We start from the raw sequence: 22,068 nt of genomic DNA on the forward strand, positions 1-22,068 counted from the left end.
AACTTCCAGCAGACTCACACACAACATAACGTAATGTGCAATAACCTTAGTCTGGTGCTGGGCGGGCTGCGAGCGCGAGACGCGCATGGTTGTTAGTTCGGTGTCTGCTCCGCGGATGGCCCACGCTGGCAACACTCGCCGATCACGTGCACATCAACGGCGGGATTCGCCAGCCGGCTTTCTTGCTATCACACTCGCACAACGGACGGACACTCCCTTGGACGGGACGCCGCACGTGGCCGGACAGCGGGACTCAGGTGAGCCGGACACTGTCCCAATGGTGGCTGTGTATTCTGATCTTGCTCCTCGGCTTTTCGCACTGACCCACTAACCATCTCTGGTTGCTTCGATGGATTGTGGTGTTAATTGAGTTGGGTCATCAGACTCAACGTGTAGTTTGTTGCTCAGCGTTTGGGACGGTGACTTAACTTAAACTCTTTAGGGTTTCACTTTCATTGGGGGGCAAAATTTTCAAAAGAAAAGAGTGCAGGACAATAAAGATATTAAAGATCTCTTTACTAACATATAATATGGGCCAAAATTATATGTATTAGCTATTTAATTTTTAATTAATTATTTACATTTATACTAGCTAAAAAACGATTGTGCGTTTTTTTATTCAATTATAAATTGTTTTTAAATTATTATTATTTAATTTTTAATTTATAACCATTTAAATAAAAGATTTTTAAATGTGTTTGTAATGATATCCTTTTTTTAAATATTCTTTAGTTTTTTTACTAATATAAAAACAGTTGTTATATAGTAAATAAATATATAGAGAGTAAGCCTATAGTTATATACTGAAATTAAATTATACTTACTGTTTCATCTGATGTCGTAGGAGGAGCATTACATACATTCAGAATTAAATTTAATCGCTAAACAACACCATATTATTTCGGTCTCCAAATAAATAGGTCTTTAATTCCCTTCGTTCTCCTCAAAGGAAATAAGACTTTTTGTTAATTTGGTTTGGTAAAAATCATGAATTTTTATTATTTTGTTGTGCACAAGACTTTGTAATTCATTTTCTACTGCGTATTATGGATAATTGTGTAAACAAATACGTTTAATCCAGTGCTTCTTAGGAGCATTGACTCATCCACGCACTTTATTGCAATCACGTGGTTAGTTTCTCGCAGATTTAACATATCGATAGATACATGACTTACTGCAAAAATGCTATATTGTTGATCATTTTCTGCTTGAGTTCTGGCTTAGAAATTTCTTCACTTATTCAGATTACGAAACTACAGTTGTGTAAGTTCAGTAAGACGAATAATATATAGCGACTTAAACGCTCTTGTCACGGTCAAAAGCGTAAAAGGAAAAACTGCGTCAAAAAGGCCCGCATATCAAAAATTAAACTCTATTAGCAATTCTTAAGGTTTGTCTAAATATCCTAATCTTAGAATGCGGTAGTATTTTTTAGCAAGTAATTAACACATAATTATAAACTTATTGACTTGAAGGATTTTCCTTTCGAGGAAGGCATTTCTGCTGATTGAACAGTCGAATTTTTCCTCTTGTTTGAATGTTTAAATTTTATTTTCCTCGACATTTTTCTGCTCCAAATGGAGCCCTGTTTATGATTATTATGAATTTTATTTATAAAATATTTTCATTATTAGATTGTTATTTTGACTGTAAAAATTATTTTAAAAAATGCACTTATTCAACAAAATAGCGTGCTAACCGAGTCATAAGGAGTTCTATCACCTAATAAGCTCTTTTTATTCGTAAATCCCCCGGTATGTGATCCTTTGAGTAAATTCTCCCCCTCCACGACAAGGATTGTATTTTTATTCCTACTATTTTACAGCACATAGCTTGTTTGGCCTATTGTTGGAAGTTTCAGTCGCAAAAATTGCTTTGACCACCAACCTTTCTGTATATTCTTCTCTGTGCTTCTCTGCTTTCACAATCTTTCACATTTAAAATTTTTTATTTTGGTCAGATCAAGAATGAATTTGCTTATTGCTTCTCTGCTAAAAAACGATTGAAATTAATTAAAATTTTTGTTATTTTTGTTGCTCTAAAAAGCGAATTAGGAACTTTTGACTGTGTCTAAAAATTCACATTTAGGTCAAGGGCCATTCCGCCAATTTTAGAAACAGTAGCTTCTTGATCTATAATTATAGTTAAGCGGTCGAAAATTGCATTCTGGCTGATCAGCTCGCGTAGCAACAAACAGCAGTAAACATATTGTCTAGGAAAGAGCTTGAATTAGAATCCACCCACACCGTATAAAAGTATTTTACACGTGCTTTTGTACAAAATGATAATATTTAGTAATATAATTTTAACTTTGTGATTTCTTGATCGAGATTTTAAATCTTTCAGAATTGTATTATGTTTGCTATGCTTGAGAGTAATATTTTTAACGATACAATGACTCATAAAAGCAAATGGCTGCTTGAAATTAAAATATTTGTCTAAAAAATAATGTAATTAATGGTCATCATTATTTTTTCAAATGAAATTACTAAAATAATATTGAACCTTGGGGCTTTTATTATAAATCAAACTTAATTGGTTAAAAACTTTCCTAAATTTTAAAAATAACTTAACACGAAACAGAAGATTTAATATAAAAAATATCTCAAGTGGATCCGATATGTAGTTAAGAAATAATATCATATTAAATTTAGTGCTGGGCGAGTAAAAAAATTCTGTTTCCTATTAACAGTTACCAGTTCGACCAGCAAACTTCCTGAAACATTGACATTGAAACATTGTGTTTTGTTGCGCACAGGTGCATCGGCAAGGTCAGTCCTACTGCATTGGAGCGAACAGAGAGCAAGCAGAAAGCCAGCAACGAGCGTCGACCGAGTCAGCTGATCAGCACCGCAGCAACCGAAAATGAGCGAGCCGCGCGGTGTGAGATAGAGCGAGCGAGTGAGTGAGTCGTCCAACGAGAGCGGGCAGCCAGCTTCGTGTGCGAATCAACGCAGACCTGAACCCTCGGCAGCCAACATAGGAGGCCTCGTTTGCAAGATCCAAGGTAAGAAGACAGTTGAAGAACCTGCAATAATTTCACCTTGCACCTCTCGCAAAAGATAGCTAGCTACCAGTGTCCACACCGCGCGCTAACGAGCAGTTCATTGACTCAAATAATGTGGATTAATTGACGCTATAACGTTTGTTCAAGACGAACAGTGGCTGTAAAAACCTTGATTTACGATTTTATTTACCGAGAGGCACTTTCCTGCTGCTGGAAAGCTGTTCTGCGAAGCTAAACGCAGCTAGAAATAAAATACTGACAATGAGAGAGATTTAATTGGTAGTTGATGAATTATTCACTCCAATTAGAATAATCACAAATAGCTTGATTTAAATATAACAAATCAATCTAAAATCGTTTAGTTAAATTATAAAAATTAAAAATTTTATAAGACTTGAATAAACTCTCCCAGCAACCTGCTGGAGCGAAATGTTTTCATAAAATAAAATTTAATTCGTGTAGACTTAACAGAAACGATTCCAACTTAAGAAGAAATTTCGAAATTAAAATAAGGCGTAAATATTGATTTTTAGTTACCTAAAACATATAAGTTTGAGTTTTAATTGAATTTCCAAGGAAAAGTTTCTAGATTGATAATGGAAAAATTACGCAAAAACTGTGCTGACGAGTAGAGTTGAAGTTAAATTAATGGCAATTGACCCACTTAATGCTTTTGTAAAAATTCTTAAAGTATACAATATATTTATCCCATTTAATTGAGCCGTTTTTTAAATCCAGTTTTTTAATTCGCTTATTTTGTAATTAATCTCAAAATTTAAACCTTCTCGTCCGCCTACCTTAATTTGTACCAAAAAATTGCCTTATTTCAATTAATTTTTGATACAATTGTTTTATTTTTAAAAGAGCATGCATGACAAAAATGCTCATTATTCGTTGCTCATGAATAAGAAATTATTCATTTGTTTATTCTCTATTAGTAAATTATAACACATAAAATGACAATGTCGAAGGAATGAAAGTGAGAAAGGGCAAACAAAAATAATACATGTTATTTCATAAGTTGGAACTGGGTCGATATATTTGAATTAGAAATTCTCCAGATTATTTTCTTTTTGAAATATCTGATTTGAATTTGAAAATATTTACAGATAAAAGTTTCGCAAATTACTATTATTTTAATGTTTCCTCTTTCAAACATAGGTATTATCCCATTAAATGGGATAATACCTATGGATAATAATACCTAATGGATAATACCTAATGGATAATAATAAACTCTGGTAACAATGAGAGATAAATTTTATCTCTCATTGTTACCAGAGTTTATTGTTTGCCTCCTAAATGCTTTCCATTGTAATTGATTATATTAGGTTTGTTAAGAAAAACTCTATTTTCTTTTGGAAAATATTTTACAAATAAGCGTAAGAGGCACACACTACGTTAAGTTACAAAAATCAAGTGGAGTCCTATATCTCTCTTATTGTCAGCATTGTTTATTGTTTGCTAGCCGTATTAAGCGACAGAGTTGATGATTGCCAGCGAGGCTGCCGCGAATTAAAATCGGTCTCAAGGAGAGTCAGTGAACCGCTTGTTTGCCACCGCGGCAATGCACAACTAGATTGATTAAGTTATTGGTCTAACGCGCGCTTTTTACCAATGGTGAAATTAACGAATATCATTTTATTATCCTTGATGGGCGCTTTCCCTTCATTCTTGGCGCTAATTGCACACGACCTAATTTTGTCCGTCGCGTGCGAGGGATGAAAGCGTCCGCACAAACATGTGTGTGCAGATTGTGTTTTGGAAGCACGTCAAAACGCATTGCCAGATCATGCAATTTATTTAAGGCTGTGTGTGTTTCTCAATTTTCCAACAGTTTTGATTTTGTCCTCCGTGTGGAATGAAAACAAAATTATTTGCGATTGTTTTCCGGCTGAAAAACAGATTTATAACTGTAGGAAATACGTCAAAAATAGGATTTTTTTTTAAAGAAACTAAGAATTAATTTTTTGAATAAAAAATGCTGCGAATATTAATTTAGTCCCAGGAGATTATTTTTTTATTGTGCAACTGTGCGAAAATTCCACAGTTTAGCACAAGATTAGCCCGACGGTGACTTTCAATCCATATTTAGATTTGGGCAGCCGCCACTTTTGATGTTTTGGCCGCGAGCAACAATAATATTGCCGCGTGCCAAGTTGGCTGCCAAATCCGCTCCCTCTGCTCCGGCTGATAAGAAAGACACCGGGTTCGAAATCCGAAGTTCATTCCCGTACTCTTGGAGAATATAGCTCAATTTACTCCGCAGTTCAGAAGATTTAATTACGAGAGGTCGGCAGTTGGCAGCACTCGAACTCGCGTTTATAAACGTGACAATTTATCAAAAAATCTTAAACTGCGATGGGAATAAAACATAAACGCGTCTCTTCTATTATCCGTCAGCTTGGGTCACTGCAAATTACAGAGTGGTTGACCCGATCATTTGAACTCCCCCTTCTTCCAAGTGGGCCACGTTAGAATCAAAAGTAAACCTTGTCAAGGTCATTTAGCTTTTTTTATCCTCACAACGATATGAAAGGATTCAAACCGTGATTGCTAATAGTCGTCTGATTAAATTACAAATTCTGACTCTAAGAGAACAGTTACAATTCCAGCGGATGCTGCTAAAGGTTCTAAACCAAATATTGCAAATTTTTGTTAACTTGCAAACACGGAGTAAAGAGATGAGTTTCTCAGAAAAGAAAAAAATCAGCGTAAAGATTAGGGCAGGTCAAAGAATAATTTATAAGAATTGATAGTATTCATTGAAACATATTTGACCCAAATAAGCTGTCCTCATTGGTAAATAAAAAAACTGTTTTCATCCAATTTTCATCAATAAAATTTCATTCTTCCTCATCAAACATTTTCTCGCAATTAATTTTAAGTTTCTTCTTTGTTAAGAAAGGATAAAAAAATTACTCTCAAAGAGCGGCCGCGAAGCCATGAAATTAAATGCAGTTTGTTCCTGTGGAAAGGAGAGATGGAAATAAATTGAATGCCCCGCTTGCTTTAGAGCAGATTTATATCTCTTGTGTCCGGTCGGCGATGGTGAATGAGATGAATGGTGTCACGGTCGTCCCCTTGTGTTTGTGCTCGCGGTGCTTCACTTTGAAGCATAAAATAAATCCATGCAAGTTTAGTAGGCACTGCAGATGCAATGTAAAAAAACTTCAACAAAAAATGTATTTATAGAGATGAAAGTCGTTCATTTCTGAATAATCGTAGGGGATGATCGCCTGTGAATGATTCATAGACAAGAAAGGAAACATTTATTTAAAAGCATTTTGAAACGATCACCTTTTTTGCACCGCAAAAAGTATCAAAGCTTTTTGCCGCAAGTGGCGTTATGCTAAACTTATCGGCCCGTTCGCAAGCGACATCTGTGGAGTTGCCACGTATTTCTCTGACGATCAGAGAGTGAGAGTTCTTAAATTGAAGGCTCTCGTCGCGTCTCTAAAATTAGAGCTGCGAATTTTATGTCCTTTTTAATTTACAAAAAAAAATGTAAATTAAAATTAAAATTGAAAAATATCTGCATCACTGCGGCATCACAAATTAGGCGTATTTGTTAAAATCTTTTTTAACTTTGAGATATTTTTGTGCAACCCGCCAGAATGCACTGCGTTTCCTTTTAAAATTCCTTTTGCCTTGACCGCACTATTGACAAAATAAGCGAGCAGGATCTGACGAACGAGAATTTCGAGCTTACATTTTCCGCTCGTTGTGCATGGCCCCGAAGTAATTAAAACTATTAAAGGGCGCATGCACAAATGACTAGCAGGAAAAGCATTTATGAGAGCCACATTATCAAGCGACGCATTTGGATAATCACACAATCATGATGGGAAATTTCCAAGTGCGTCGTAAATTTTTAGCGGTCAAATTTTAAATAAATGTGGCGCATATATATGATATTTTAAATTGAAGTTGAACGCTTCAATATATAATGGAACTTTTAACCTCGTCACCACTCTACTTATAAAAAATTATGAAACTCATACAAAAAACAGATTCTTTAGTTTTAAAAAGAATATTGTCATTCTCTTTACATTTTATGAGATGCAAAAAAATTTTAGGAAATGCATGACTGAGGAAGTGTTGGATCCAATTGGCGGAAATATTTGTTTATCACACTGAGCCAAATAAAATCGTCCCTCGAGCTGCCAATGAGACTCATTGTCAGGCGCGTCCGCTCGCTTTAATTATCATCTGCCCGTGAGATGGGAGCCGAGGCAGCGTGTGTTTCGCGACTATTGGCACCTGGACGGCGGACTGAGTGCGTGTGTGCTACCTGCTGTGTGTGTGGCCGCCACTGCCGACAAGGTTACGGCCGTGATTATGTAAAAGTGAGCCTGCCGAAGAGGTGAAAAACGCCATCGACCCTTCCCCCATATATATGGACAAGGGCATCCGACCTGACCCGACCAGTGCACTTCAGACCCGCGAACGGACCGCGTGCAGTTCTCTCGCCGTCGCGTTCACCGCCGTTTCGGTGCATTTTTATCGGATTTCATACCACCCAAGAAGGTACCAAATATTTTCGCATTTAAATTCGAAAGAAAATTAATTATTCCGCTGGCAAGGCACCCTTTCATTCTCCCCGCCACTGTCGTTCATACATATGCAAATTAGCCTGCAAAGTGAGCACGTGTGTGTCGGGCAGTAATTTATTTGCTCGCGCTCAACTGGTCTGAATTTGCTTTTTAAATTGGATAAAAATCGCACCGAACGATAAAATCGGCTGTGGCCTAAAATGAAAGTGTTGCTGGTGCTGCGTCTACTGCTGATCCTGACGACGCACACGGGGCCCTGCCTGGGCCTCTTCTGTCTGCTTGTGGGCCGCATCGTGCGCGACTAGATGGCCCAACTAAAGGAGGCGCTCGCCCTGGCCGAGCGGCTCGCGTCGGGGGCCGTCATCTCGCCCGCCTCCAAACGACGCTACCACTGCCTGGTCGAGCAGCCCGCCCCTGAGGCGCCTTCCCCGAAGTTCGTGCCACCCAAGCAACTGCTGCTTTATCTCGTCAGGTAAAAATAGATCCATCCGCGATCCTTGCCGATCGACGCTCTTCTTGCCTGTTGCGCGTTTCAAAGCGAGAAGCAATTATATCAACTCCGACTCGGCGTCTACCCAGCGCTTGCAAATTTAATTTTTTAACAGATAAATGTGTGGAAGATTAAAAATTCATCAGGAGAAAAGACAATTCTTGTAAAGTAAGAACTCAACAGGGAATTGTAGAACTGTAAAATTCAGACGATTGACTTTTCCTGAGCTTGCAATCGTTGCGAGACCATCAAATGAGTCGAATTATACACTTGAAGCCATTTGAACCAAACTTAAAATCGTATAAAACTCCCTAAACCATATAAAATGCTTCTAAAGTGCCATCTACATTATGCTAATTTTTAGTTTTCTCAAGGTTTTATTTATATTTGAAAATCGTACCACATTACCTTTGATTTAATTTATTAGTTAAGCTGGAAAAATAAATAACTCCAAAATGTTTATTTTTTCAAAGGGGTATTTTTACCAGTGTTTTTTCTGTAAATTTGTGAACATAGGATAACTATCTCTTTAAGAAATTGACAAAATTCGAGATTTTTTAGTAAAAATGATATGCTACATTTGTTGCACTGATTTGCTATTCATATCTCTGCACAATTTATTAAAATTTTCAGCCCCTGACCTAACATATTAATAAAAAGTTTCTTAAGTCCAATTTAGAAATTTTCTCCTCATTCTTACACTCGGTCTATACATCATTCCATAAATTCCCGTAAAATAGGTGTAATGGAACATTAGCTTTGCTAAAGCATTTTATATTTAAATTCGCAATAAAAAGTCTCTTCTCCCTGATCTTTTGTTTTGTAAATTTTTACGAGGTCACTTTTATTAGGTAGGAGATAAATATATATAATAATTGTTGCGGCTTTCAAATATAAGACGCAAAAAGGTATCTGTATATTTATTATTCCACCATGTGACCAATTCGTGATTCCATGCTGCTGTAATTAATTAATGATGCAGTCTCCTAATTTGGAGTTGCCTCTCACTCAGACACAAAACCGCCGAAAAACAAGGAGTAAAGTGGTTCTCCTTTACCTTTCACGGAACAGGGCCGAAAAACAATCGCAAACTTCCTGTATATCGAGAGAGGAGAAAAACAAAGGGTTTATCCTAATTGACAGCCGATATAGCCAGAGGACGAGAAAAACTAAGAGAAACAAACAGCCATAAATGATGTGGTTTGGATTTTCTAGAATATTAAATTTCTCAAAATTCGATAACAAAATTCGATCGAAATGGACCTCTTGTAAATATTAGACCGAAAAAATGCTGAAAATTAAGTCTATTTTTCGCATTTTTGCAATCGTTTTTAAATTTTTGGTTGAAAATCAAACATATCAATATATCAAAAAAGCAAAATGCAATAAAAATTATTTATTTAACACATTACATTATAAATGTCATATAGAAAATGTTAAAATAATTGAACAAAAATTACCGTTTGCGTAAATTATCTTTCAGAATATAAATGATAAAAATTGTGTATGTACTTATTTTGGAAATTTTAATGTACAAAACAGATTAGCTCTTAGATAAAATAATTTTTCCAATCTTACATAATTCTCATTTTTTTATTACTTTTAAAGTAACAGAAATTTGTATTTTCATGTTTTTTTTTGCTGTTACGCAAGATAAATTATTTAACGTTTTCAATACACATCCTATAGAATCTACAGTGTCATAAGAGCTACTGAAAAAGCGCCTTTTAAGTTAATTTCACCAATGGTTAATCGTGCGAAAATGCTTTTGAAATTCTTAATTTGGTTAATTTGGCAATTAGGCAGAGCAAAAGAAAAAATATCGGCAGAATTAAAATAAATTTGTTCGAGACGTAGATAAAAAAATGATCTACTGCGATTGCCAAATTAATGAAGTGTAGTGGCAGGCGTGTTAATTAAATTGCAGTGTGGTGGTGTGTTAAAGGCACCAGAGTAATGTTGACGGGGGCGTACACGCGACTGGTGCTCAGGACGCTGGTGCTCCAGATGCGGCCGCGACCCCTCAACAGGTAAGCGAACTTGGTTGAACACAAACCTATCTCGGCGTTCGATCGCGCCGCTTTCAAACGCAAATTCGGACGCGGCACCGAGGGCGTGGCCCCGCGGCTGTGTCCTTTTCGTGTTCTCGCGACGCGCCGGGGTTTCACCTTCGTTCCGTCCGTCAATGGGCGCACAAATTGAAAAGAGCCAGGCAAAAAACTTTTGCGCAGCACGCGCCACACTTGTCTTAAAAGCGGGCTGAAGCGCCTCCGTGACCATATACCTGTGTGTGTGCCTCCGTCGCAGCCGCACTCACTGTCACAGCCATTGTCTGTGCGGCACTCGGAAATCTCGGTTTGCTTTTGCTGCCAGTGCAGAGCAACTCGTGCGTTGACGCGGCCAACAACTGACGCCAGACCATGGAGAAATACAAGCTGCACAAGCGTATCATTCTATCCAGGTAATATCAGTGCACATTTAAAGAAAAATTTATAATTCAATTATATTGGTGAGTTTCTCCACAACTTTTGAGCACAAACAATTCAGTTTGTATAATCCCTGCTGTTATCAAAAGGAGCCAGCAGAATAAGCAGCAGTTTATTCTTTATTTCAACATCCAAAATAAAACCTGAAATTTTTATTTTGAAATTGCCATTTGCTCGTGGATTAAGGCCTTTTACTTCATTAGTTTGTGTAAATCAGTTAAAAAATGAGATTATAATTAAATAATGGGAAACCCCACAAGTTTGTTTCAGATCTTTGAAATTTAGCTAAATTTTGAAATATTTACAATTTACAAACCTAGCATGAAATATTTAACCCTGTGAACAAGCAATTTTCTGAAGTAATGCTCCATGGTTATTAAGTTGAAATTTAATTAAATTGAAACCAATGAGTGCTTCTTCATTATTTTGCGTTTCAATATATTTTATGTATATTATGACTTTAGAAATTATTACTTAAAGTAAATAAGAAACTTCTACTTACGTTATCAGCTCATTGTCAGCTTTTTCCTGCATTTGATTCTCAAACAATTTTTCCTTAATAAACAATTCCTCAATCATATATACACAAAATTAAATTTCAACTGACACATTTCCAGGCGAAATTAAGCTCGATTTTGACTCGCATACAATGAAACATCTCGGAATTCGGGAAATATGCGAAATCTGAATGCTACACGTACTTATTTTTACGTATTTTTATTTTGAAGCACACAATATTTATGTACACTTCCATGCCGGAAATTCCTTAAAGAAATTTTTATAAATGACAAATCGCAGCTCTAACGGACTAAAAAAATTGTACCATTATTAGACCAACTAAACTCGGAAAACTATTTCTGTCCGCAAATCTATTATTTTCTAGTCTCGTGTGACGAAATTAAAAAAAACCCTCAATGGACTCTGCGAATACAAATTTTAAAAAATCCCAGATTCCTAAAGCTATTTGCTTTTTCTTTAATTTGAATGCCCTACATGTGGCAACAAATTTTGAAATGCTTTTTAGGATAGCGCTGCGACAGGCATGTTTGGAACCATTATTTTAGGAAGATGATAAGTTGACCAACTATCTATCTGAGAAAAAGCTTTACCGGGCAGTTCCATCACACAACAAATGTGTTGTTGCTTTCAGATTTTAACGTTCATGAATTATGAAATATCTCTTAAAAACTATAAATTAAAAATATAGGGGAAAATTAATTTACAAAATTGATATTTCAATGGCTTCTCCCATAGTAAGGGGTGGCTAAAAATTGAAATAATTGTGATAAAAAAAACATCACACATTCTCGTACTTCACACCGGCTTTTTTGGCCCCGCAGGCCTCATCAGCAGTACTTTTTAATTCCAAAAAGAGAGATTCGAGTTGTGAGTTTGTCATGATTTTGTTACTCGTTGGCTCTTTTCTTTTTGTTTGCGTTCACAATCAGAGACGAGTGCAAACAGATGTTTGCAACAATCGCAGCTAATACTGTCGTACAATTTTTGTTTTGGAAGTTCAGTACTGCCGAAACAGCTGCTGCATTTGCAATACAAGAATGTGAGATATTTTTTTCTTATACAAGAACATGGATAAGCATCCATTTTTAACCTTCGATTTATTGTTGTTCGCCATTGTAAAATCAAATTAATAATTTTTTATTTTCATGTCCCCGGCTAGACCCTGGGGACGTTTTATTTATTTATTTATTCCTCTTTCACCATATTATACATCAAAATGTACGTAAAAAAGAGTGAAAATAAGGCACTTGAAAAAGCAATCAGGTCGCTAAAACGTCGGCAATCAAAAGATAGCCGAGCCAAACTAGGCCTATGCTAAAACACTGTCACAAACAATTTTACCTATCAGTAAACGGATTTTGGATTCAAATAAAGATTAGCGAGAAATCTGAATTTTTGACGTCAATAGAAATATTTAATGCATTTCCCTGGGATTGTCGCGTCAGTTTTCTCGCTCGGAAATCGATTTCGAGGGCACGTGTGTCAACACAATTGGAACGTCGCATTTCCTCTCTGCGTCTCGGCGGGATCAACCCTCTGAAAGGGGATTACAGCATCTCTGCTCCCTATTTCACTCGAATGCATGTTGCACCGGCGCAGCGCATTATTTTTAGACGCACGCGAGCTCTGGAAATAAGAGAATCTGTCGCCTTGCAAAAGCAGGCATTAGCTCCTAGATTTATTTATCTAATTGTGCTCGTGTTCACATTATGCAAAAATGAACAAGACACCGGTGACAAAGGCGAATTATTGCGCAATTGAAAGTGTAACACGAGAAGCCAGACGAAAAGACCGTAAAGATGCACGCAGCGTGACTATGTGTATGTTGTGCGAGGTGGGGAAACGGCACACGTGCAAACGAACGAACGGAAGAACCAACTTTGACTTTGAATCTATGCTCAAACGGAACGCATGCCGCGAGCTGTTGACGCAATTAAAATTTTTTTATCACTCACAACCTGACGCAGAAAGGCAGTATTGTTTGCCGTGCAGTTCTAATCAGTTAATCCTTCGTTGGCGCACCAGGGTGGTCCCGCAATCATGTTTTGTTTGTCGTGCGTTAATTCCGGAGCGTGCCAGGAAGTTTTAGCGAGGTCGAGTATCCATAATATTTTCTGCTCTTCGCTGAGGTCGCACAGGTTACTTGTGGTTTTACAAACAGGAATATGTCACCATGAATATTAAAACATTTATGCTCTTTAGCGACTAAGAAAATCACAATTTTCTCAAGGATCGTGCATCGACGTTTTTGTAAACATTATAAATACAAAATCATCTCAGTTATTTTTAATAATTTTTTATAATTTGACTGTATCAGCGTGTGTTCCTTATCATTTTTATGTAATTTTAAAGCAAAAATTCAAATTGGGTTTTTAATAAGGAAATTCAAACTATCACAAAGTATAGCTAATTGCTAAAAATGTTTTTATGGATGGACGAGAAAGATTAATGCATCCTAACAAAACATAAAAGGTGTAACTTTCTCACAATATTAAATTTTATTTTAATTATCAATTGATTATATTTTTGTTGATTGTTACGAGATACGGTCGTTGCCCTACTGATCCACAATAAACTCAATTTTTTATCTAGTCAACTACAACAAAAATAGATTAGAAAAATGAGTTAACTTCTTTCTACCGTTCTGTGGTTGTTTTGAATATCTGCGTGGTTAGCCTGCGTGATTAATAGATTTATTTCGCTGAAAACTTGGCCGACATTCGCGGAAACCGAGCCTCTTCCGCGGCCGAGAGTGAGGGCGAGCACCGAGCACAAAACCCAGTAGTGAATTCACTGCCAGTTAGCTGCAGAGGAGAAATTTCCCGTGGGTGATTCTGACCGCAAAGACTTTTTTGTCGTTTTTTATGAACGTCATTGCAATCAACTTTTTTAAGATGAACTTTCACGGAAAAAGGACATTTCCAAGAATCAAGTACAAACAACGTGGCAATAAATGTTTTATATTCACTTCCTATTTATTTTATAACTGTAATACATGGTAATTGCTCTATATATTGCCTCGGTAAAAGTACTTGAGTACAAATTGAGAGAAAGGACAATTTTAACATAAATAAAAAAAGAAAAACTTTCCTACTATTTTCAAATACACGCATAAAATGAAACGTCCCCTTATTTTTCTCAAGATAAATTTCTTATTTCTTTTTGCATTCAACGGAGATGTAATTTTTGTAGCATTCATAAATTTGTTTCTGGTAAAGTCCGAAAGTGAAAAAAAATCTAAACTATACTATGTTTGATGAAAAAACTACTAATTTTTTTTATTTGAAAAAACTTGAATAAATTTGAATTTACTTGCACTTATGCGATGTGAATGCACCTTCTCTAATAATTGGGGATAAATTCGAATTAAGTTTTATTTTTAAAAATTTTAGATGTCTGAAAAATGCGTCGGTTAGGGGTTAAGTTTCCTTAACTCAATTTGAGAAAAATAGACTTTTGTGTTTTGGTTCGGTATAATTTTGTAACGACTAGCCATGGACTGAATAATTTAATTTATTCTTAATCCTAGTTAATTTCCTGTCCTTTCATAAACTGGCCAAAATTTTCTTTCTGTTTCAACTCTAAATATAAGAGCGAAATTAATTTATTAAAAGGGATCAAAATTGACTTCCTAAAGCAACGCGGATATATGCGCCACCGATAAAAGTATCACAAAATATTTATATTTCTATCCATAATCGAGATCACGCTAGTGGCGGCGAGCTAGCCTCTTTTTGTTCTGGGTGGGAGCGCGACCGACGACGACTCCACCGCCGCCGCCGCCTCTTTCGCGAGCGGTGCGCGCGGTGACGGGCACGATGCTGGTTCACAGCTCGATCAGCTGGCGGCGCGCGAGCACCTTGGATTCTCTTGATTACGTATGTTGTTGAGCGCTGACCTGGCTGACTCGGCTTGCAGGATGGGCAGCTTCACGTCGGCGCCCAAGATCCTGAACCAGGACCTGCAGGACAGCGAGGTGCACTTCCCGGAGCGGCTGTCGCGCGACCAGTTGCTCGAGAGGTGCCGTCGCGAGCAGCGCCACTTGCCCGTCAAGCGAGCCTTCCGGCCGTGCGCCTCGGGGGCGGCCAGCCGCGGCCTCCAGGACGGCGTGCGCCTGCTCCGCTGGAACGTGGTCAGCAAGCGGTGCGGAGAGGCCGCCGCCAGCCCGCACCACATCAGGGTGCTCCAGTGGAACGTACTCTCGCAGGGTGAGTTCCCCCCCCCCCCCCCGAAAAATATTAATGTGATTAAACGGCTTTTCACGCACGCATATGCGTTGCCATGGTTCCAAGCGCTGTTAGTTAGCAAAGTTAGGATATTACTTAGTAATATAACTTAAATGTTCAAGAATGAAATATTTAAATATTAACGATCTGTCTCATATTTTTTAGAATTCGCAACGTTAAGAAATTCAAAATTCATGATATATTGTGTATCATAATTTTAATAGTTTAACATTTAATTTATTACTGTCGAACAAAACAGTTCGTTAAAATAATACGAATATTAAAGTACAGCATTTTATACAAATTCAAAATAAATCTATATAGCCAGACGATGATCTCTTACTGTTGGAATATGCAAGGGCTATAATTTTAAAATTCTTTGTTTGCGGGAGTTGAGATAGAAGTTGCACGCTGATAAGCTAGATTAAAACGATCATAAATTTTTTGTCAATGTGGTTACTTAATATGACTGAAAAAAATTTCCCTTAATGGGCTTTCCAGATTTGATAATTTCTCGAATTGGTCTGTTGTTGGTTTAAAATTTATTTAAACAAAATTTAAAGACCATATTTAAGTCAAGATAAGTGTTTTCTGTTGTAAAAAAAAACTAAAAATACTAAAAAATGACATCTTTTTGTTTTTTAAATATTTGTTCTAAATTTCCAAGTAAAAACGGTCTAAACTAGCGGCTGATAGAAGAGTGCAATAATCAAAAATTTTATTTGCTATTGTCTAGCTTATCCTGTGTAAATCAGTTCAGATGGAAGCAATTTCCCTGGATTGTGAGATATTTATTTTGAAGGATGGGCAGCTCATGTTTCAAATGGCAAAATATTAAATTTTAAACAATGCGCACGTACGTGCTTTGGTTTATTGTTAGCAACACGATTTTCCATGCTTCCAAAGCATATTTAATCTTATCTTGTCTCTAATGCCTGCTACATTTAGCAAATCCGCAAACACAAATTTCCACATCATTTTGAAAAGGAAATTGCAGTAGTTATTAATTGTAACGAGCTATGCCTTTCCTGCGCTTAGTCACCCGAAACTCAAGTGATATCATACTTGCCAGAATATTTTCAAGGGTTGAGAGTAATGTGGTTAAAACAAGAAAAAAAACAATAATCTGATAGGAATTTTTGGCATTGTTCTTGTATTTTTCATCATAGGGAAGCCGGAAAAGTGCTGAATTGCAATTCAATGATGAATTTTAAATCTTTTGCTTACAATCAGGAAAGACCCTGCAACTTAATCCCCATTAAACATAATTTGAAATTAATTCGTGATACTACTTGTTCGTGTCGGCAGCTTTGGGAGAAATGAACGACAACTTCGCCTGCTGCCCCGACGAGGCCCTGCAGTGGTCCGCTAGGCGCTACCAAATTGTCGAGGAAATCATCGAGTATTGCCCTGACATCATTTGCCTGCAGGTACGTGCACTGAAGGCTCCTCGGGCGCGCGTCTTACTTGATTTACAAATTGCAGGAAGTGGACCATTTCAAATTCCTGAGCGGCGCCCTCGCCACTCAGGGCTACACGGGCATGTTCTTCCCAAAGCCGGACTCGCCTTGCCTCTACATCCAGGGCAACAACGGCCCTGACGGCTGCGCCATCTTCTACAGAACGGACAAATTCGACTTACTGAACAGCGAGAGCCGCGTTTTGGAAGTCTGGAGTGTCCAAAGCAATCAGGTGATTATCATTTCCTCATTTAAAAAGTCTGACCTTATTGATTTTAACAAACAATTTTGCCTGTTGTCGTGCAGGAATCTCTAGCTCAATTATATTTTTTATAGAAAGCCGAACGTTATTAATATTCATCTCTCGTTTTATTTTGAAAAATAAAACCGATTTTAAACTATATCAATTTTTAAAAAAATGTTGTAGCAAGTTGAATGTCTGATATGCGGTCAATGAGTGCTACAATAGTTAAATACTAATCAATATGATTTTAAAAAAACTAATTAAAATAAGCAATCTATCATTTAAAAATTAAAAGAAAATTGACTTTGAGAGAGGCAGCAAAAATTAGTAACAACAGATAAATGTCAGATTTGGTGTTGCACGCATATTGCGTTTAAAAAATACTGATTGAAGCTTTCTATCATTCACTGTTTGTATTAAAGGAGAAATTTCAAACCATGAGGTGATTTTATACCAACCTAAATTTAACCATTTACGCCATTTACTTAGCTTTTCAAGAGCAATAAAATGCCATTTTTATTTTTATTTAACAAAAAATGTAATAAATTTCTTTACATCTCACAATCAGGTGGCGCTTTTGGTCAATCTTCGCATAAAAGAGACCGGGCGCGAAGTATGCGTGGCAACGACGCACCTGAAGGCGCGCAACGGCGCCCTGCTGTCCACCCTGAGGGAGGAGCAGGGCAAGGACCTGCTGCGCTTTGTCGAGGAGCGGCGGCAGGATAGGCCGTTGGTGCTGTGCGGGGACTTCAATGCCGAGCCCATCGAACCCGTCTACAAAAGCATCATGACGCATTCTTCTGGACTGGGCAGTGCCTACGCGAATGCACACGGCGGACAGGAACCTCCGTACACTACTTGGAAGGTATGGATTTATCAAGATTAAAATATTATTATTACTATTAAACTATCACTGCCCACTCAATCCCATTGAACAATCAAAATAAATTTGAATTTACTCGCAATTATTATTTTTCAACTTTTGTTGCTGGGACGTATTCTGAAAGTTTATATTTTTTTTATACAATTATGATTTCTCACGATGTTTTCTGTTGCTTGAGAATTCCTTCTCTAGAAATTTCGAGTACATTTAAATTTTTATTTTTTTAATGTATCTTTCAATAAGTATAATCGTTTTTCAAGGCACAATCGGATTTTTTTGCGAGTTAATTTGTAAGATTTTTAAAATTCTATATATCCCATTAATTTCTGTGCAGATTAATTTTTTTTAATTTCTAGTTTCTATAGATTAATAAAGTACATAAGTATCGTAACACAAACATTAAGTCTGGATTAATGTGTGTACTTGTGGCGCGCAGTTTCATTAGTGCCCTCCGACCCCTTAGCTCAAGCACGCAGAAGATTTTGATTTCTTTGCTGTCTCTCATGATTAATCGTCTCTCAGATACGATTACTCTCAGCAACAATAAGAATAGATGTAATATAATGAAAAGTATCAATTTTTATGTCATATTAATAGGGGAAACCACCACAAACCTAATTTGAATGCTCTCTGCGTCCTAAACTCTATTCTAAATTATCTTATTTTAATTTCAGGTACGTGAGAGTGAAGGTGAGGTGTGCCACACGATAGACTATGTCTTCTTTTCGCAAAGAGAATTTGCCGTTGACGCAGTTCTCGACTTCCCGACGGGTGAGGAGATTGGTCTCGGAAGGATACCATCATTTATCTACCCTTCAGACCACTTCTCGTTAGTGTGTGACCTCAGTTTCAGGGAGCAACGGGGAATGAGCTTGTAGTTATTAGATTTTCTTGTCGAGATTTGTCAAAAGTTTAAAAAGACCTGATCAATCGATTGGAAAGATTTCAATCGATTTTTTGTTATGTATCCTTTTTGTTTTTGGAATGACTGCATTGGTTTCTCTATTCTTTTCTGATAATTGACATGTTTAAAGACACAAAAGTAATTATTTTTATATTATATAGATGTGATCTCTTCTGTTTGTTGTTGTGCATCTTTCTGATGATGCCAATTACTGTTCATACTGTGTCAACTACTGCGTAAAAATATAGAATAAATAATATTTATTTTTGTGATTGCGATTTGAAGTGATGTTATGTTATCTTGTGCCAAATATAACCGTAAAATTAAATTGTAATCGGGCTGGAGTCTCAAAAGTACAAAAGCCGCGTCATCGAATGTTCTATATTTGCATAAGCAATAAAACTTTAAAAACATGATGAAAAATGTATTTTTCGGCAAGAGAGCTATTTTAAATGACTATACATTGTATTTCTCTGTAAATGATATGTGATTATCTGGTTTTGTTCGTAAAATATATAATATACTCTTTTGAATAATACAATACAGTTCGTTGTTCAGATTTTCATTTATGTCGAACGCCTCCTTTTCGTCTGCTTCTTGCTGGGTTTCTTGAAGGAGCCTCGCCTGGATTGCGATATTATGAGCAATCAAAAAGCCATGGAAAAATTGTTAAATCTGTGATTCTCACCAGACAAAGAAGAGGGCCGCTCCAGCGACAAAGACAGCGCACCCTACTCCAATCAACCCCCAACGGACGCCGTCCACGATGATGAGCTTGCTGATGAGCTCGTCTTTTAAAAGGTTGGTGTTCTCCTCGTTCAGGGTCAAGCCTTCGTTCACCCAGATGAGAGGGACAACGGCCACAGGCAGATTTTTGGTGATGTCAAAGTTTCGTATCTTCTTGATCATCATGTTAAACTGCACCCTTCGGCCGGCGCCAAGAGGAGCGCCAGAGAGCTGCGATTCATTCGAGATTAGAATTTGAGCTAAATTCTGAAATTTAAATCACCGTTTCGATATCGAGGTAAATTTGATGTTTCTCCTTGCTGGGAGTGAGGTTTTCAACCATTATTTCGTAGTCTGGCGCTTGATAAAAGTGAGGCATGGAAAGAATCACAGGCCCATCTGAAATTTTTAATTTAAGTACATCCATTTTGTAGCTTTGAAAAGAGTGGGGAAATTTCAGTTCTAAAAAAGCTGAGAATTTTTATCAGCATCAATAAATATAGTCATGTGATGGGGCGATGCAGTTTTCTTAAAATAAAACCTGTGATTGATGTGGTCTTACAATTTCAAAACTGACACGATTAATTACAGTTTCTAATCTAATAACCCTGACTTTACACTACGATAATGTTTTCAAGCCAATGCCTTACTGAAACAAGGAAATAGATCCATGGCTCCCTCCTTGAGACATGCTCCGTTTGGAGGACAGAAGCAGTAATTTTCCGGCCGGGAAGACAAGTTACCAAGCTGCAACGCGTCCACGACGTAGCGGTAGCCACTTATGCCCTCGTGGCTGATTTCTTTGTCATAGCTCAGATAAATGCTCCTAGAAATGCGAAAGACAAATACTCTCACCTTATCAACTGCTGTATCTATTTAAAAATAAATCTAATATCAGAGAGAAATCGCGCGCGTACCTGCACAAATCAGTAGCGAACACGTAGATTTTAGTTTCCTTGTCCATAAAGGGTGAAAAAATAGTGGCGTCGCTTCCTTTGATAGCGTTGCACTCATCCCCAGACCAAAACTTCAGGGTCGGCTCGTATTCCCACTCGACAATCTCCCCGACTTTCTTCACATCCGTCTTGCCAGTCAGCACCTTAAAGTGGCCGTCTGTTTTGTTGCTTTTCTGTATTCCATCAAAAATATAACCTTTTTGCTTATTTTAATTAAGAACGATCTCACGTGGTAGAAGAAAGAGTAGAAGAAGTTTTTGCTCTCATCGTCATAACGGATTGCGGGTGGCAATAATCCATTGTCGAATTGTCTTTTCATCTCGATGCAAACAAATTTCCAAAAAATGTTGGCCGTAATGGCCTCGCTGCCCTGGCACTTGATCAAAATTCCGTCGAACAAAAGGTCGCGAACCTTGACCTTCGTGAAGACGGATTCCGGATTATCAAAAAGGAAATTGAAGCCCGCTGCCAATCCTGTCAGTTGCACTCCATCGTCCTCGATATCGGGAGTTAAAAGCACCCCCTAAATATTTAATTTTCATGTTTAGATAATAGTGATAAAGGGGAAGCAGGAGATGAGATATCATGTATTCAGCAAAAAATCTCATTTGTACCATTAAAGCTGCATTGAGCACTGAGACTTCGTCATCTTCACTCAGAGTGGGACCCGAGAGCTCAGGACTATATTCAAAAAATGTTCTCTGCTCGTACTCGACTATGTTTCCGTCTTCGCTGAATTGGATGTTTTCCTTTTCTTTGTACTCACTATGAGAGCAAATTAATCATTTCGGATGTCGAAAATGAAAACGAATAAATTATTACAGATACACGTAAGGGCCTTTTTCTCTCATCTTTGGTTTTGCGCCGGTTGAGTGCACTTCTTCCGGATTTTCCACTTCCATGATGTGCACCTGGAATTCCATGGGCTGCGGTAGTTTTTGCCAATTCTCGTAGGACATGCTTGTGTTGGTAAGGACTATATTCTGCAGCAGAAATCATGGATTATTAAATTATGTAATTCTTTTAAAAGCCACTTTCGCGCTTGCTTCTTACAATAGCTTGATTGCGAGAAACAGCGCACTATCGAGTATTTTAAGAAGGTTGAGATAAAATAAGTAAAAGGTACACGACGGAAATAATCTCTATCATCATCAATCCCCGTACTTTTTATCACGCCAATCAAATCAATTATTTTAGAACATCTTATATAAGGTGACGATGTTAAAAGAATGAGATTTTGTGACAGCAAAAAACTAATTTTTCATCCTCCTTAAAAATTATATTTTTAGATTACGATTTTAGATATTCAACAACAGAATCAACCTAATTGAAACCTAAAAGTAAACTAACCTTGATGACTTCATCTTCGATGATGGACGGGAACAAGCCCCATCCCAAACCGGCGCCGAGCGCGACTAGGATAACCCCTAGGCCGGACACGGAGCCAGCAATCACGATCTTGGTGCACATCGTGTCGGTGCCAAGGTGATTATGTCCATCGCTCACCGTGACACCGGCTTGACCGTTTTATCTAATCACTTGAAAACGGGGTAATCAGGCACGCCACTGCTGCTTCTTAGATGATAATCGATGCCTGTTGAGTATCTCTTT

The 22,068-nt window shown here is 37.4% G+C and overlaps 2 protein-coding genes across 8 annotated transcripts; one reads left to right on the top strand and one right to left on the bottom strand.

The window, feature by feature from the left end:
- Nucleotides 1–119: 119 nt before the first annotated feature.
- cu (curled) lies at nt 120–19,320 on the top strand. 7 transcript variants are annotated; one of them, XM_065495061.1, is made up of 8 exons: nt 120–257; nt 2,759–3,007; nt 9,981–10,083; nt 14,977–15,266; nt 16,593–16,714; nt 16,770–16,976; nt 17,557–17,853; nt 18,546–19,320. In XM_065495061.1, exons 3-8 carry the CDS (start codon nt 10,010–10,012, stop codon nt 18,747–18,749), a joined length of 1,194 nt encoding a protein of 397 aa, XP_065351133.1. In that variant the 5' UTR covers nt 120–257; nt 2,759–3,007; nt 9,981–10,009; the 3' UTR covers nt 18,750–19,320. The 7 variants fall into 7 exon arrangements, with proteins under 7 accessions (XP_065351133.1, XP_065351132.1, XP_065351136.1 ...); XM_065495060.1 differs by having other exon boundaries at nt 9,999–10,083; XM_065495064.1 differs by lacking the exon at nt 9,981–10,083.
- Nucleotides 19,274–21,959, bottom strand: LOC135946724 (sensory neuron membrane protein 1-like). The gene is made up of 9 exons (XM_065495052.1): nt 21,808–21,959; nt 21,280–21,440; nt 21,072–21,222; nt 20,687–20,980; nt 20,419–20,630; nt 20,152–20,327; nt 19,785–19,900; nt 19,464–19,732; nt 19,274–19,399 (listed from the first exon to the last, which is right to left on the bottom strand). The coding sequence occupies exons 1-9, from the start codon at nt 21,925–21,927 to the stop codon at nt 19,342–19,344; spliced, it is 1,557 nt and encodes a 518-aa protein (XP_065351124.1). The 5' UTR covers nt 21,928–21,959; the 3' UTR covers nt 19,274–19,341.
- Between the last annotated feature and the right edge of the window lie 109 nt (nt 21,960–22,068).

This window comes from Cloeon dipterum, chromosome X, assembly GCF_949628265.1.
Source record: "Cloeon dipterum chromosome X, ieCloDipt1.1, whole genome shotgun sequence".
In the NCBI taxonomy this organism is placed as follows: domain Eukaryota; kingdom Metazoa; phylum Arthropoda; class Insecta; order Ephemeroptera; family Baetidae; genus Cloeon; species Cloeon dipterum.